Genomic DNA, 15789 nt, shown 5'->3' on the forward strand with positions numbered 1-15789 from the left:
ATCAGGGGCTTATTGGGACTCAAAAACTTTTTTCGAATCACAATGAGTGGCAAATTATATCTAGAGCATGCATAATTAAAGGAAAATGACATGGAAAAGGTGTTGCAACTAAAACTGTATATTTCCCATATTGCTTCAGTTCTCTTCAACAAGGCTAAGGCTATTGTCATTGTAGATCAGAAGTAACAGATGTCATAAACATAAACATAAACATCTCCCCAATGGACTTCTTGGAAGAAGAGACCAACATTTTAACTATTCTCATCGGACAATCACTTGATATTTGGTTGACGAACAACCAGAAACTCGTTGGATCTTTTAGAACCTAAGAACCTTATCATTTTTTTTTTTTTTGGAAACATCTCATAAAAACAAAGATGCAAACACTGTGGCTCATATTCATTGACAGGTTAGCAATGCAAGAGGAAGTTAGGTAGTTGCTGCTCCTAACATAACCACAGCACCAGCTAGGTTGAGCTGTAACTAATAGCTCAGCCCTGACATGGTAAAAGGTAATGTAATAACCCCAATTGAAGCATTTTAATTGAGAAGAAATGAGAGTTTAATTCACCAAAGTTCACATGTCAGTAAATCAAGTATATGGTACCAAATATTATCTATAAGCCTCAAATCAAAAGTATGCCTCCTAGCCAAAGATGTACTAGAGCTGGAAAACAAATATCAAACGAGGAATCTGAAAAAAAATTGTAGGTTGCCAAAGATACCTCGATCTCCTCCTAATATCTCAGCAACCTTTCAGTGCGGTGTCTTAAACAAGGCTTTACTGACGATGCTGGTGGCCTCAATGTAGCGCTCCATGCACCTGGAGATGCAACTGCTCTCGCTCCCACTTAGGCTCGACCCTGGCTTTGTGATACACTTATCAAAGCACTTCACTCTTAAGGTCTGCACGAAAGTATGAATGAGAAACTCGAAATCCTCCAAATCGAGGAGAAAAATTCAAGAACCTAATCCTAGGTGAGAAAGCTGTTCGTGAATCTTTCTGTTGGAAAGATTACCCTTTAGTTTCATTTGGATAAAAAATTTAATTTTCATTGAGAAAAATTAAAGAATAGAAAAGTGCCATACAAAAAGGAAAGCGCAGAATATGTGGAGACACTTTTATTTCATCAATCGCAACTATTATCAAGAACTATGAAATGGTACAAGGTGCATAATACGGGTCAAGGTAGAATGACTGAGCAATTTGGCATTACCCCAAAATGATAAAAAAGTGTGAAAACTTAATCTGAGGGTTATAGTGAGCCAGACACTAGATTTTGAATATTTTCGGACAGAAAACTCCTTTTTTTTCCAATCAACGCAACTATACTTTTATATAATTAAATATCACCAAGTACACAAGGTGCAAACTGCAAAGGAACCAGCAAACACAGCAACGAGGTACTGAAGTTTGAAGGGGTGACTAGGCCCTTCTTGACTAAATTGTCCAAAGGGTTGGAAACCTCACCCGCTCCATTCACTTAATTTTATATTTGTGTCTCCACCTTACCTTCACCCATCTATATCCTTCTCATAACCATCAAGCTCACCAGTAGTATCCCTCAATGAGTCTCTTTCTACACAAAACTGTCAAAAGTAATTTGGTTGACTACTACAGAGCAATCTTGATAATCTTCAATTCCTGAAGAAAAGAAAACTTGTGCCATCCCTGCAAATGAAGGTCATTCCAGTCCCAATAATTATGAGGGGGAGTATAAAGAAGGATGTTGCAGCCAGTAATGCTCAAACCTGAGGGGAGGCAGACCCAACTGAAAGACCCTATTTTGAAAAGGAAGTGAGGATCAAAGATAGTTCTAACATTCTGGGTCCCTAGAGTTCTGAAACTTAAAACCTACCTCACCTAAATGGACACAAGAAATCTATCTACAAGAGTGAGGAACACAAGTGACATTTCAAAGTATCTAGAAAAATTGAAATCACCCTATACATCAACATCCTTTAAATGCCCACATCAGCACTTTATTTCAAGATGAACGGGCCAATAAACTCCAAAGACCCAGAAGCTATCTCTAACAGCCAAGGAGACAGTTTTTTTGGATAGGAAACAAATTTCATTCATAGCATGAAATATACAAAAAGCCCTATCCAATGGAGTTACAAAAAACTTCCCCAATTGGATATTAGAAGACAATTTTTTTTTTTTTTATAGAAACTCTCTCTCATTGCAGATAGCAAAAATGTCACCTGTAATGCCTAAAGTGTAAATGAAAGTCCAACAACCAATGCCCATGGAATTCCATAGAGACTTAACAGTTCACCCATCCACTTAATAGAGCTTCAACTCCTAGGAAAGACCAAATCAGGGTTATTCTGTCTAATCAAGTTCACAATTAGGCCTCTCTTTTATAGGTCCTAGATTCAAACTTTCAAAAGAGAAGATTTTTCACAAGTGCAAAAACACTTCCAAAAAAAAGAGTTGAGACTTTGATCATAATTGACATGACATAAAAAATGAGATGGGTTGCCGTTAGCAGTTATTGGGAGCTGGGACACAAGAAGGGTCGTTGTACTCTAATGAACAGCAGGAATCGCAACCCTTACCGCCTTACGAACCTGTTACGGCTTTGAGGAAAAAAAAAATTGTGTATCCGGACTCGTTCAAAAGGGGACAGCAAGCAAAAGGAATATAGTAAGGAGTTAAAAAGTTTGCTGAATTCCTAGGAAAAAGTGGCGGAAGAGAAGAGTAGCTCAAAGGAAAATGGCATTTCAGTTCCCAGATGAAGGTCTTCTCCTGGAATGTTAGAGGTTTAGGAGCTCTTCCTAAAAGAACTCTAATCAAAGATCTAGGTAAAATCCAGATGTGGTGTTTCTTCCAGATATGAAACTTAGCAGTATGAACAGGCGGATTGTTGAGGAAGTTTGGACTCTGGAGTTCAAGGAACATAGGCTGGGTTGCGTTAGACGCAGTGGGCTCCTCCACATGCATCTTGCTGATGTGGAATGAGGCAAGTATTATAGTTGCAGACTCCATTTTAGGCACTTTCTCTATCTCCATCTGTTCTCAGTTTAATAACAACATTAACATCTAGTTTTCTGGTGTGCATGGACACACTTATACTTATTTTCGTTCTGATTTCTGGCAGGAGATGGCAGACTTGGCTGGTTTATGACAGGGTAGCTGGTGTACTGGGGGGATGTCAACATAATTAGGAGGATATCTGAAAATCTGAACGAGGCCAGTGTCAGTCAGCATGAGGGCCTTTAATTCCCCAATTTCAGATCTGCAGATTATTGATGTTTAGCTTCAGAATGGCCTCTTCATTTGGTCTGTGCATATAGAGGTTGTCTGATTGACTCCAGGATTGATAGATTTTTATTCTAGAGGGTTAGCAAATAAATTTAGAGAATTTTGGCTGGATAGAATTACAATATCTACGTTTGACCATTTCCCGCTTCTTTTAAAATTGGGTGCTCAAAATTGTGGTTTAATCCCTTTCCATTTTGAAAATGTATGGCTGGATTCCCCTCCGTTCCTGGAAAAAGTAGAAAATTGGTGGTCTACTTTCCATGCACATGCTGAAGAAGGCTGACCTGGTTTTTTATTCATGTAGAAGCTAAATGGTCTGAAACAACACCAAATTAGGTGGGATAAGAAGGGGCCTAGATTGTTTACCAGAACCTCTAGAAATGATTTCTAATCTTTTGCATCCACCTTCATGAACACTTCCTCATGTTTTAGTCTTAAGAAATACTGAGGGAAAAAAAACTTCTAGCAATTAATGTCAACTTCAACAGAAACAATAAGGCCTCTATTATATAATTCGTTAAATGCACGACCTCATGTTAAGCACCATTTATAAAGGTTCACAAAATTTCTTTTGGAAATTTTGATCATCCTACTTCCTACCTCTCCTCATCCAAAACAATGGAATAATAAAATTTTACATTCCATCCTACACTAGCAAATCAAGTTAGACAACAAAAATACAAGACACTTGCAAACTTATAATCACCAAGATACCTCGATGAAAAATAAATTCGGGAAATAGAGAGCGAGATCAAGTCTTTTAATTCAATATGCATTGTCATGTTAAAAGTTTATAATATAGCACTCGAATCACTAAAGAACTTCCATTCCTTTTTTACATTTCCAGATCTTCAATTAGTAAAAACAAAACATGAGTATAAAAACCAAGTTGAACTGGAATTGAGAAATAAGACATAAGCAATTCCATTGATGTTGGGAATCTTGGGATAGAGTACCCAAGAATCTAAATTCTCAAGAATTCGTATTTATTAATTCTTACACCCCCATCTTTAAAACCCAGCCGCTATTGCTACACGAACAGCACCTATAAATCTACGTCGCTACCAAACTTCGAAACCGCAAATTATTAATTCCTTTCTCCCATTTCATCCACGAACAAAGAACCGTCACATAACACGTAATAGTGAAACGCATTCAACGAACTGACCATATACATATCTGCACATACATATCGGTAACTCTACTAACAAGTTTGATAACGCTTGCGACAAGAGAGGGAAACAAAACAAGTAGGGATAGTTGAACCTCGAGGAACTCCTCGGCATAGGCCTGGGCAAGTTGAGTCTTGAGCTGATCCTTGAATTCATGGGCAGAAAATTGGGAAGAAGGGCCGCTTGAAGGCGATGAAAATGAATCCATTAATCCGGTGCTTGAAAACCCCTATAAACCACTGCCTTTTATGTATTTGCTTGCCCTACAGCGGCTTTTGTTTTCGAGGAAGACGATGGGTGGCTATGGCAATGCAATTAGGGCACCTTTGGTCGGGCGAGAATAGGTTTCAAAAATCTACTCACTATTTAATTTAGGTTAGGTTAAAAAATTTTGTATTTTATTTTGTTCTCTATTATTTTACTAGTTACGATTTAATATTGGGTTTGGATTTTATTCTAATTTTTTTTCAAAGGTAAATAAATAAAACGGAGATCTCATGGCCCGAGATCAAGACACAACACCCACCGAACAGACACAAGACAAGAAAATAAAGAGTAAATCAAGAAAACAAATCTCAAGCCGAGATAAACATAGGATCAGATCTCAAGCAGCAACTCCCAAGTCAAGTAGTACAACGAAAATAGATCTCGACTTTTAAATGTGCAAGAGGGCAGAAGGCGATCGGCCCACCCTACCTCACCCCATCAACTCTAGCATTATGCTTCCTCCAAATAAAGTAAACAATGGAAGTCCATGCCAAACGCTACATAGGACGACGAGCAGACTTCCCAGCACTAATGTGACAAATCTAAGTAAGCTCAGTAGACCAAAACCCGATGAGATTTGGTTCTAATTTGATTCCTCTAGTTTAATTTAAATTATATTTTATGGACCTATCCAATTTCTTTTATTTTGCTTATTTAATACTAAACTCTTATATAGTCAGTCCAATAGAGTTAGTCAACCAATAGAGTTAGTGAAAGGCAAAAAAATTTGTCAATATAATTACAACATGGGATTTGTGAAGCTCCAGATTATAGAGATGTGATTGTAGACTCAATTGAAACTTTTAAAATTATAAGAATCAAATTGAAATTTTGCTCAAACCACCTCGACTAGTAACTTTTTTTTAAACAAAAATATCAAAAGTTACGAATACAAATTGAGAGGATACGTAAGGTTCATAATAGATACAGACTATTCTTCTCATTGCCAATTGATTTTGAGATTAAACCCCATGAATATTAATATGGTATTAGAGTCAAAAATCTCAAACGAACATCCGGTCCAAAAATAGGATTCGACCAAGATCGATAAGCCAAAAAGAGCCACCATATTGAGGGACATGTTAAGGATTCCACATTGAAAAGAAATGGGACCTAACAAGGATTTATAATAGAACTACTCCTCTGAGATGGAACCCATGAATATTAATAAATTACTGTATAAGTTTTGCTCCCTCACCTCCATAGACGAGACCCATCATTTTTTAATTAAATGTTTTACATTTTTATTATTTCTTTTTTATTTATACTACTAATAATTTTTATTCTAATAAAAATTTATACAACTTTTATTAGTTGATGTGATTTTATTATAAAATATTACATATCTCTTTTTAATTTTTTAATTTTATTTTGTTATTATTAGTTAATATCAATAAATTTTTTAAAATAAAGTTCATTATTATTAAATATTATAACAATAAATTTTAATAATATTTTATGTTAAATGATGATCCTTCTAGTAATTTTTGTTAGCGGAGGTAATTTATTTCAATTATTTATTATTTGTTAATATTAAATAAATTGTTATAATAAAAAAATTATCCTCAATAAGATAAATTAAAATTAATTATTACTTTAATTAAGAAAATATCAAAACAATGTATTTATAATAAAGAGGTATACTATTAATTTCTATAGAATCATTCTTATTCTAATTCTAGACAATTTTAGTAAACAGTACCAAAAGTTTATGATTCAAAAAACAATACCAAAAGTTTTTTATTCAAATTCTATAAAATTTATGGTAAATAACATTAAAATTTCGGCCTATCCACCTTTTTATCCGATCGAACTGCTCTACTCTCTAGTTTCACTTTTTTGTCTGATTAAATATATCTTTAAATAACAATATTAACAATAATAATTTATTCGAATCAAAGCAAAAAAAATGTATGGGGTAATTAAAATATTTTAACATTTTGAACTTAAATAAAGTTGGTAAAGTAAATGTGTAACTAAAAATTTATTTAATTTTTAATCCAAGTAATTTTTTTTAATCATTATCACTTTTAATTTAACTTTATATAAATTGCACTTTCATCTATGACTTCATACATTTGTATGTGTATCAACAATTAATCTATTTCAAAAAACTAAATATATGTGAACGTACTTAATTAATATAGTTCACATCGTTAAGAACTCCATAACGGTGCGATATTGTCTTCTTTGGGGTATAATAATTCTCACGGTTTTGTTTTTTATTTCATCCAAAATGTCTCATATTAATAGAGATAATTGTTATCTCTTATATACTATTAGACCAATTTCTTTTTTAGCTATGTGAAACTTTGTTTGCACTCCTTACAAACCCAACAAACATATGTATAATAAGATTAAAACAAATGTGTAATTTTCATGGGCTACTAGGAGAAGTTGTTCAATTAGTAAGGGAAAAAAGAAACTTAACAAGATTGATATTTTTCCCTAAAAAATTTGCTTGTATCTTGTTTCACTATTTTTCTTTACTACATATTATCAACTTAGATATACTTTTGACATTCTTTAGGCATACTCTCATTCATCTTTTAGGTTGTATTTTTACTTCCTCGCTCGTATTTTTTTAGTACTAGAAGATGAATAGTCATGTCCGTATCTTTTTTTCATTTCGCTTTCAATACCAACAGGAACAATACATTATCTATATGTACTTAGTTTAACGGGTTAAAATAATGTGGATTATATATATTATAGTTTTGAATGATTGAATTCATCACCAAACAATGAATTATTTGTGCTCTCTCTCCTCTCATCACTTGATCACTAAAGCATAGTCATTGGTAGTACGGTTCTTTCCTGAATTTTGATTGTTGTATGCTCTTTAACTTTATATGAATGATTGAGTTATGGCAGTGGCTATGGATTGGGCTTTTGGGAAAATCATTCAAGAGAGAGACTAAAGCACATTGAAAATTTTTCAATTTTTTGTTTGAATTTGACTTATGTGCTTTCATGCACTAAATCAATGAAATTGCATAGCTTCTTTTGATCAACTTTGTGATTGTTGGCTTTGCATTTAAATTATTATTTTGCCATTTTAATCTGCTAGGTTTCTAAATATTTTATTAGGATATTTGAGGACTTTTTATCCCCTATATATCGGTACTTGAAAATTTAAATCATAGGGAGAAGAACGATTGAACAAAAGTAATAATAATTCTAAAAAAAATAAATAAATGTAACGTCATAGTGGTTAAACACAAACCCAAATATGTATAAAGATGTTATATTTAATTAGGAGCCACGACCCCATTAGATATTATTTTGAAATTTTTTATTTAAATTATGAGGTCGCGTATAAGTAGTTTTTGTTTAAATTAATTTAATAATTAATTTATATGTGGATAACAAATTAAATAGCAATTATATTTGTGCTATTTAATAGGCATATAAATGATCTTGATTATCGGCGCATGAAGTGGTGTGAACGACTGAGTAGAAACCAGCCCATTAATCTTAGGAGATTATGGGAAACCCTAGAATTAACTTATGTTATGGTTTCCAATATACTGTGCTCCTTGAGCCTCGTTCCTCATCTGCCCATATTCAGTCGGGGTAGTATAATTGAGGAAGACCATAAACTCAATCTATCTAGTGTTCCAGGTAATTTTAATATCTTTGAACATACTGTTCTAGATTTTTTTTTTTTTTTTGCTTTTATTCTAGAATAATTATGAAATATGATTTCTTTCATTTTTCCAATCGTTTTTTCTTCATTAAGCAAATTATGCAATTTTGCACCTTTGAGATTAGTAAAGTTGAGGAGGACACTAATGATTAACAAGTTTTCTTGTGGAAAAATATCTTGTCTTGGATGAATGAAAATTGTTTGTATTTTCTTCGATTCGTTTTTCACTCAAAGAAAGAACTCTTTTGAAATCTTAATCAAAATTTAAAAGCTAAACTAATTTTTTTTTGTTAAAAAAAGAAAAGAATTATTATGGTTTTTAAAAACCTTATCAACAAAAATGTTACTAATATATACTTTTTGAAATGATGAAAAAAGGTTGTAATAAAGAGTGGCCCCCCAAATGAACAATATTCTTTCCGTTAATAGTTCATATCATTTTCAAAAAGTAATTTCAGCCACAATATCCATTTTTATTTTTTTCAGTGAAAACGATAAAGAAATAAAATAGTCACTTTAAAATAATGGCAGAAAGGGAAAAGGGAAAACCAAAAGTGAGATAGAAACTCATTTTGATAGATCACTTAAAGTGCTTAGAAAGATACCACTTAATCGACTTTCAATCAGAATTTTTTTTTTTTTTTTAGAATTCGAACCTTAAATCATTTAAAATATAAAAGTCAAAATTACATTTCTTACGAACATAACTCAGCTGTAGTAACATTTTTTATAGTTTTAAAATTTTTTAATCTTTACTCTATATTTGTAATCCTACGTGGTTTAATAAAAAAAACCACAACCATATTTTACGAACCATAAAAAGAATTTGATATGCATCTATCATTTGATTGACCTCAAAATAAAGCAAACTTGTAATGTGCAACTTTTTTTCCTGTTTTGAACTAAAAAATCTATTTTTTTTTCATAATAGTTTAAATTTATGGTCGATTTTAGTTGATATTTTAATCACAATTGACTTAGTTCTTCAATTAATTTTCAATTTAATTATTTTTACAATTTCATAGTTGAGTTTACTATTTCTATAAGTTTCCACTTCAATAAGGTTTTTTTTTTCAATCAAAATTGAAAATAAACTAACTTGTGATGAGTTAATTTATAGAAATACAAATAAAAGAAAAGGAAGAAAAAGAAAAAAAAAAGGCTTTGTATCAAATTATGGCAAACTCAGTAGAATTAGTTTCGACAGGGTTGATCATATTGTCCACGTTTCTCGGACTCCAAGTGAAAAGGTATTTTTTTTTCTTTCTTTTTTTATTCGGGTGGACCCAAAATATTGAAGTTTCCCATTTTTAAAATTTGAAAATATTTTGAAAAATAGCTTTATATATTTAAATATGTCTTAAAATCATTTTCTTATAATTTATTTGTACATTATGTACCAACTTAAAGTGCACCAGATCTAATTTAATTTGCTCTTATAAATAATTTTGAAAATAAAATAAAATAAATGTTTTTTCTTTAAAGAACAACCCATTTAACGAGCTTTTGCAACAATAATATATTTAGCCGAAATAATTATAAATCTGTAACGTGATAAAATATTTTTAAAAATGACAAAGGAAATAATTCATATATGGGTGGTGTGTATTTCATATTAAGTATATTAGCAATATACTTTATCAAATAATATAAAATTAGTATATGGGTGATAGAAGTACTTTTTATTGGTTGATATTAGTGGTAGACTCATTTATTTATGGTTAAAATATTAGTTTGGTCCATGTACTTTCAGCTTTGATTCAATTTAGTCCTTATATTTTGAAAATGTTCATTTTAATCCTTTCATTTTATTTCAAAACTCATTTTTTCTATTGCAATTTCAACACTGCATTATAATATATTACAATGTAAACATTACTTTATACTAAATAGTTTCTATTATGTGTAAAATTTGTATTAAAATCTTGCAAAGAGAGACTAAAATGATATTTTTTTAAAAATATAGAGACCAAAATAAACATCTTCAAAGTACATAGACTAAAATGAACGAGGTTAAAATTACAAGGACCGAAATAGTATTTTAACTTTTATTTATCAAATGATATATCAGTGATATACTTTATATTGATATATCAATCCTACAAAAGTAGTATACCCGTTTTATATTTTATATTGATACATTAGTGATAATATACTTTTTCACATAGCATAAAGTGATACAAGAGAAAATAACCATATATTTGCAAATTATTTTTTTTAGTGTGACAGGTTTGCACAATTTTGTTACCCATTATAATTTTTCTAATAAAAAAATCGATACTGATAAATATTTCAAAAAAAAAAAAAAAGGTACAACAACAAAAATTCCTAGAATCTATTTCAATAAATAACAAATCTTAATGCATTGTTCATATTTTATTAATGTTTCAATGTCGTCTTTTTTTTTCCCTAGAAGTACTCCGTCGCTTTTTATGTTGATGTCAAATCTTCGAATTTTGAAAATATCAAAACATATATTAACACGCGATGAAATAATGTGGCTGAGGGATGAACGGTCTTTTATTTTGGACTATTTATTATTATTATTTTGCTCCCACTTAATTTGTAGTACACTTGATGAGCTGCCCAACATATTGGTAGTTGGTACGATTATAAGAAAAGTTGAATGTCTCAAGTTCCCTAATTGGTTTTACTTTCATTCCTCATAAAGTGGTGAGCTTCATTTCCTTTCGTAGTTGTACTTGGTTTTTTTTTTCCCAACTTTATTTAACCAAAGAGATCAAATAAATCACCCTAATCATTAAATTTTTTCAAAAAATCATTGTTAAATTCAAAAGTTTGAATTTTAAATATTAGTTTGAGTTATAAAAGTGGTTAAATGTTTGCATAATTTGGTATAAATTATTAAATCGTATACGTTAGGGATAGTCTAAGATATTTACTATGATGTTCATGTGAATTCAATAAATATCAACGAGACCACCTGAGATATTGTTGGGAAAAATAACAAAATAATTAATATAATTATAATATTATTCTTAATAAAAAAGAAAAAGTTTGACCGCTCACCAGTACTACATTATAAATATGAAATGGAAACTGAGTCTATGACTCATAAAAGGCATTAATATTTGACCAGAGGTGAGGTAATCAAAATGGAGTACAACTCAATAATTAGTTTAAAGATCATAGATTTGAATCTTCAATGCCAAATTTGTATAATTTTCTAAAAAATTCGGCGTATATATTTTATTTTCTTCTAAATATATTTTGAGTTGATTTAACACACTTAGGAATGAAAACATGTCCGTAAATCTAGCATTATAAATATGGGGTAGAGATTCAAGTTTTAAACTTAGGTTATCTATAAGAGGACGAGGATCAAAAGAATACAATTTTTTTTAGTATGAAGTATTACTCGACTTGAACATATTATTATATCGATGCTTTAATCGCTGTTCAAGTTAACTTTTTTAAAAAAATATAGTTATCACATGTATTAGAAGCGAAAAAGAAAAATAATTATATAAATTTCAAAGTATATATTATGCCATTATCATTCCGATTGGTTACATGTGTAAAAAAGAAAAAAATGTATGAACAGACATAGAGTAATAGAATAAGATTCTTTTTTCAATTAGGTAACTTGAGTGGAATATCTTATTCCAATTTGGTTCCTTTATTCCAAAAAAATCAAAAAACAATTTTAGTGAAACATTTATTGGATTCCAAAATATCATTAATCAACGTATCTCATTGAATTCAATTTAATAGAGATGGGAGTGGAGGGATTTCCAACGCAAAAAAAGAGAGAGAAAAAGAAATAAAAAGGAAAAAAGAGCAAGCATTGTATCAAGAAGGTTTGGTTATAAAAAGGAGCAATAAATTTAATGGCTTCATTTATTATAGGTTTGAAAGAAACGAGAGGTCCAGACTAGGGGATAGCCATGAAAAGAAAATTTATAATGGACGGTCATGAACATCCATAGAAACAATAATTTATATATGTTAATAATATTTTCGTGAAATTATCGTACTAAGTCAACCTGGTTCACTGTGAAATTCAAGAGTGATAATATGGGTCGAGTTATTCAATCTAGACTATCCAATTAGACTTGACCTGACCCGATCAGACCAAAATGGACTACTTGACTGAGTCGGACTCGATCAAGCCGATCAACTAGAACCAACCCAAGGATACTTCCACTATAAATTATAAGAGAGGTCTAGGGCACAACGTAGGTCGTACAATTCTATCTTTTGATACTATTAAAAAAATGAACCATTTGTATTTATGTATCAGAGTGTGTTGGGTTTAGCACCACACTAGTGTGCAAATTTATTGTGCGTGCAAATGCTCTTCGAAGCCCGAATCCAAATCGTGCATGAACACGTTCGAGGTAAGTTTAAGATTTTTTTGATAACCGTTTGATGCAAAGTTGAAATATATAGTTTCTTTAAGTTCTTTTTCTATATTTACGTGGAAAAAGCTCCCCTCTTGAAGATTCAAGAGGAGGCTACTCATGAATACCTATATCTTCCTCTCTCCTCGTATTAAGTCACATTCTCCTTCTTTTTCTTTGTTTTGCGATCTTCACCTTCTTATTTTTTATTACCTACTATATTTTTAAATCAATTTACTATATCTTTTTTTTTCTCTAAATCTATTGTATATTTTTTACTGTATCTCTTTCATACTATTTTAAAAAAATATATGTTCTTTCGTTTATCTTTTTTCCCTGTCTTTGTTAAATACAAAAAGATACATTAAATTAAAAATAAAAAAGACAAATTAATAAGATAGATACGGTGTGATTTTGTAAAATGGAAAAAAAACTAAAAAAAAACAGAAATAAAAAAAATGGTGAAGATAAAATAAAAGATATGAAATATGGAGGTTTATTAAACCACATATGTGTTCAAGAGAACTTGTTTAACATATGGGGTGGAGGGTCGAACTCACTATCTTTTTGTTAGATTTACATATTAATCATCGTTGAATTATGTTCACTTAAACGAAAAATTTGGTCCTAAAGATTTAGGAGTGAAGTTTATTCATATTTAACTCATGCAACACTGGTAAAGGCAAATAATAATAATAAATAAAAATAAGAGAGGAATGGAATTAAATTATATACATATTATAATATATAATGAATGAGAGGGAGAGACATTAGGAATTGCGAATGTCTTGTGCATCCCAAAAAAAAAGAAAGAGTGTTGATAATAAAATGATGATGTCTTTACACGTTTGAGTTGCTTTCGATATTGCCCTTATTTCTCTTTTAAGCTTTATACTTGTCATGTTTTTTCTTTTCCACAGTAGCCTCTTTCGATTTGACATATTGTTCTTCAATGCCATAACCTCAAAAATAAAAATTCCAATTTCTTTTTTTAGAATTACAGCAATATCTATTCTTTTCCTTCACGATTTGACATATAATATAATTTTATTTCATAGAATGTTGGAATCACTCTTACATGTGGTTGATAGGGTAAGTATCAATCATTTTCGATGTAAAATCACAGGATTTAAATGTTGATATCAAAGAAAATGTCGAAATCTCAATTCCATGAAAATACCGATATTGAGAGATATTTCTTTAAAAGTTAAAAATGATTAACGATATAGGTATATATTAGTTATATTTTTCATATTTTATCAATTGAGATGAAATTTTCGAAATACATAGATATTTAATACGATAAAACTCACCGTTAAAACTTCTCCCACCTCCCTCTCTCTCTCTCTTCTAGCTTTGATCCCTACTCTTTACAGTCTTACTTTCTTTCTTCTTGGGACTTGGGATTTGAAAATTAAATTCAAACCCCTTTTTCCATCTCTTAATTTTTTTAAACTTCGTTTGAAAATAAATACAATTTTAACTCACCCTTAAAATCAGGATTTGTTTTTTTTACCTTTTTTTAAATGTAAATATTTGGTTATTATTGTTATTTATAATTCTTATTTTTACTAAACATTCCTAAAATGGATAGAAATTTTGAAAATAACAAAATCAATTTTTTAAATTTTCGTTTCGTTAGATTTTTCCAAAACTTAAATAAAAATACTATTTTACCATTATTGAATTATAAAATACATAATAAATAATAAAAAATAAATACAAGATAAAAAATTTGAATATTTAATTAAAATTTTTAATTTTCATATAAACTTTATGTTTTAACTTAAAAATTTTAGAAAACCGAAAGCAAGGAAAAAAACCAAACATATATATTTTTTTTCTTTTTTCAACGAATAATTACCAAATACAGTTATCTTTCTATTTATTAAAAAATAGTAAACAAGGAAACTTTAGCACAGTTTCTCTCGTATTTGTGGTGCATTGATTTCCATTCAAAGAGTATCAAAAGTTAAGTTGAATTCTTTATTAGAGCTGTATCAACTTATGTTTTTTTTTTTTTTTTCTAATTATTTCTTTTGGGGTTTTGGACTTGTTTTCTTTACATTTATTATGTTTCTGTGTGACTCGAATGTATTATTCTGATATCTGCTCTTGGGGTCTCTCTGATCATCTCTTTAAATTCAGACCACAAAATAAAAAAGTTTTGATACGACAGAAAATGGGGGAAAGAAAAATACAGATGATAAGCATGACATATTAAATAAAAATACACAATTTTAGTACATTTAATCTTATCCTTTTTTAAACACAACCTAAAAATAGATAATAATTTTATTTTTTAAAAATTTTTATTATTATAATTTTTTTTTTTTGCTAAGATTCATCGCACTTAGGGCAGAATCATATATAAAAATGTGTATATATATATATTGGGAAGTAATAACCATAGTCAGACCAGAGACCATAGAGATCATTTTATGAGACCTCTCTTCCCCACCACCCCTTAGAGCAAAAAAAAAAAAAAAAAAAAAAAGCTAATGTAGCTTTGTATATAAGCTTTTTATTTTATATATATGTATGGTTGAAGAAAAATACAGTACAAAAATGAAGGGTGCTTTTTTATAATTTATGATTTTGTTTTTACATGTTTGAAATGGGAAACTCACATTTTCTATAAACTTGGGGTTGGACCATATGTGGTGCATAGCTTGCTCGAAATGATAAAATGATGTTCCAATATTTTTGGAGTTAATAATATTTGTGATTAGGTAAAATTTAAGCTAATGAGTTACAGTAAATTTAATTTTTTTATAAATATCTTAACGTCATTATTAATAATTTAGTGGTTAAATATTTATTTTAGTTCCTAATATTGGGATGTTTTGTTCTCTCTTTTTAACATTTTTCAAATACTCTACTTATCAGTAAATGTTACATTCTACTAATTCCAATGTTAGTTTTTTTTTTTAATGAAATAATTGCAAGGTTAGTTGACATAACACTCACTGAATTTGGGAGAAAATACTAATTGCAAGGTTAGTTGTCACAACCTTCACTGAATTGGGCAGAAATTTTACTATCTAATCCTTTTTTTTCCAGAAA

At 30.0% G+C, this 15789-nt stretch overlaps 1 protein-coding gene across 1 annotated transcript; it reads right to left on the reverse strand.

Moving 5' to 3' along the window:
- Nucleotides 1-513: 513 nt before the first annotated feature.
- On the reverse strand, nt 514-4785 carry TIM13 (translocase of the inner mitochondrial membrane 13). Its single transcript, XM_022304146.2, has 2 exons — nt 4538-4785; nt 514-906 (listed from the first exon to the last, which is right to left on the reverse strand). Exons 1-2 carry the CDS (start codon nt 4649-4651, stop codon nt 757-759), a joined length of 264 nt encoding a protein of 87 aa, XP_022159838.1. The 5' UTR covers nt 4652-4785; the 3' UTR covers nt 514-756.
- Nucleotides 4786-15789: the final 11004 nt, after the last annotated feature.

The sequence above is a fragment of the Momordica charantia genome, assembly GCF_013281855.1.
Source record: "Momordica charantia cultivar OHB3-1 chromosome 6 unlocalized genomic scaffold, Mcharantia_2.0 BLBB01000006.1, whole genome shotgun sequence".
Taxonomy (NCBI): Eukaryota; Viridiplantae; Streptophyta; class Magnoliopsida; order Cucurbitales; family Cucurbitaceae; genus Momordica; species Momordica charantia.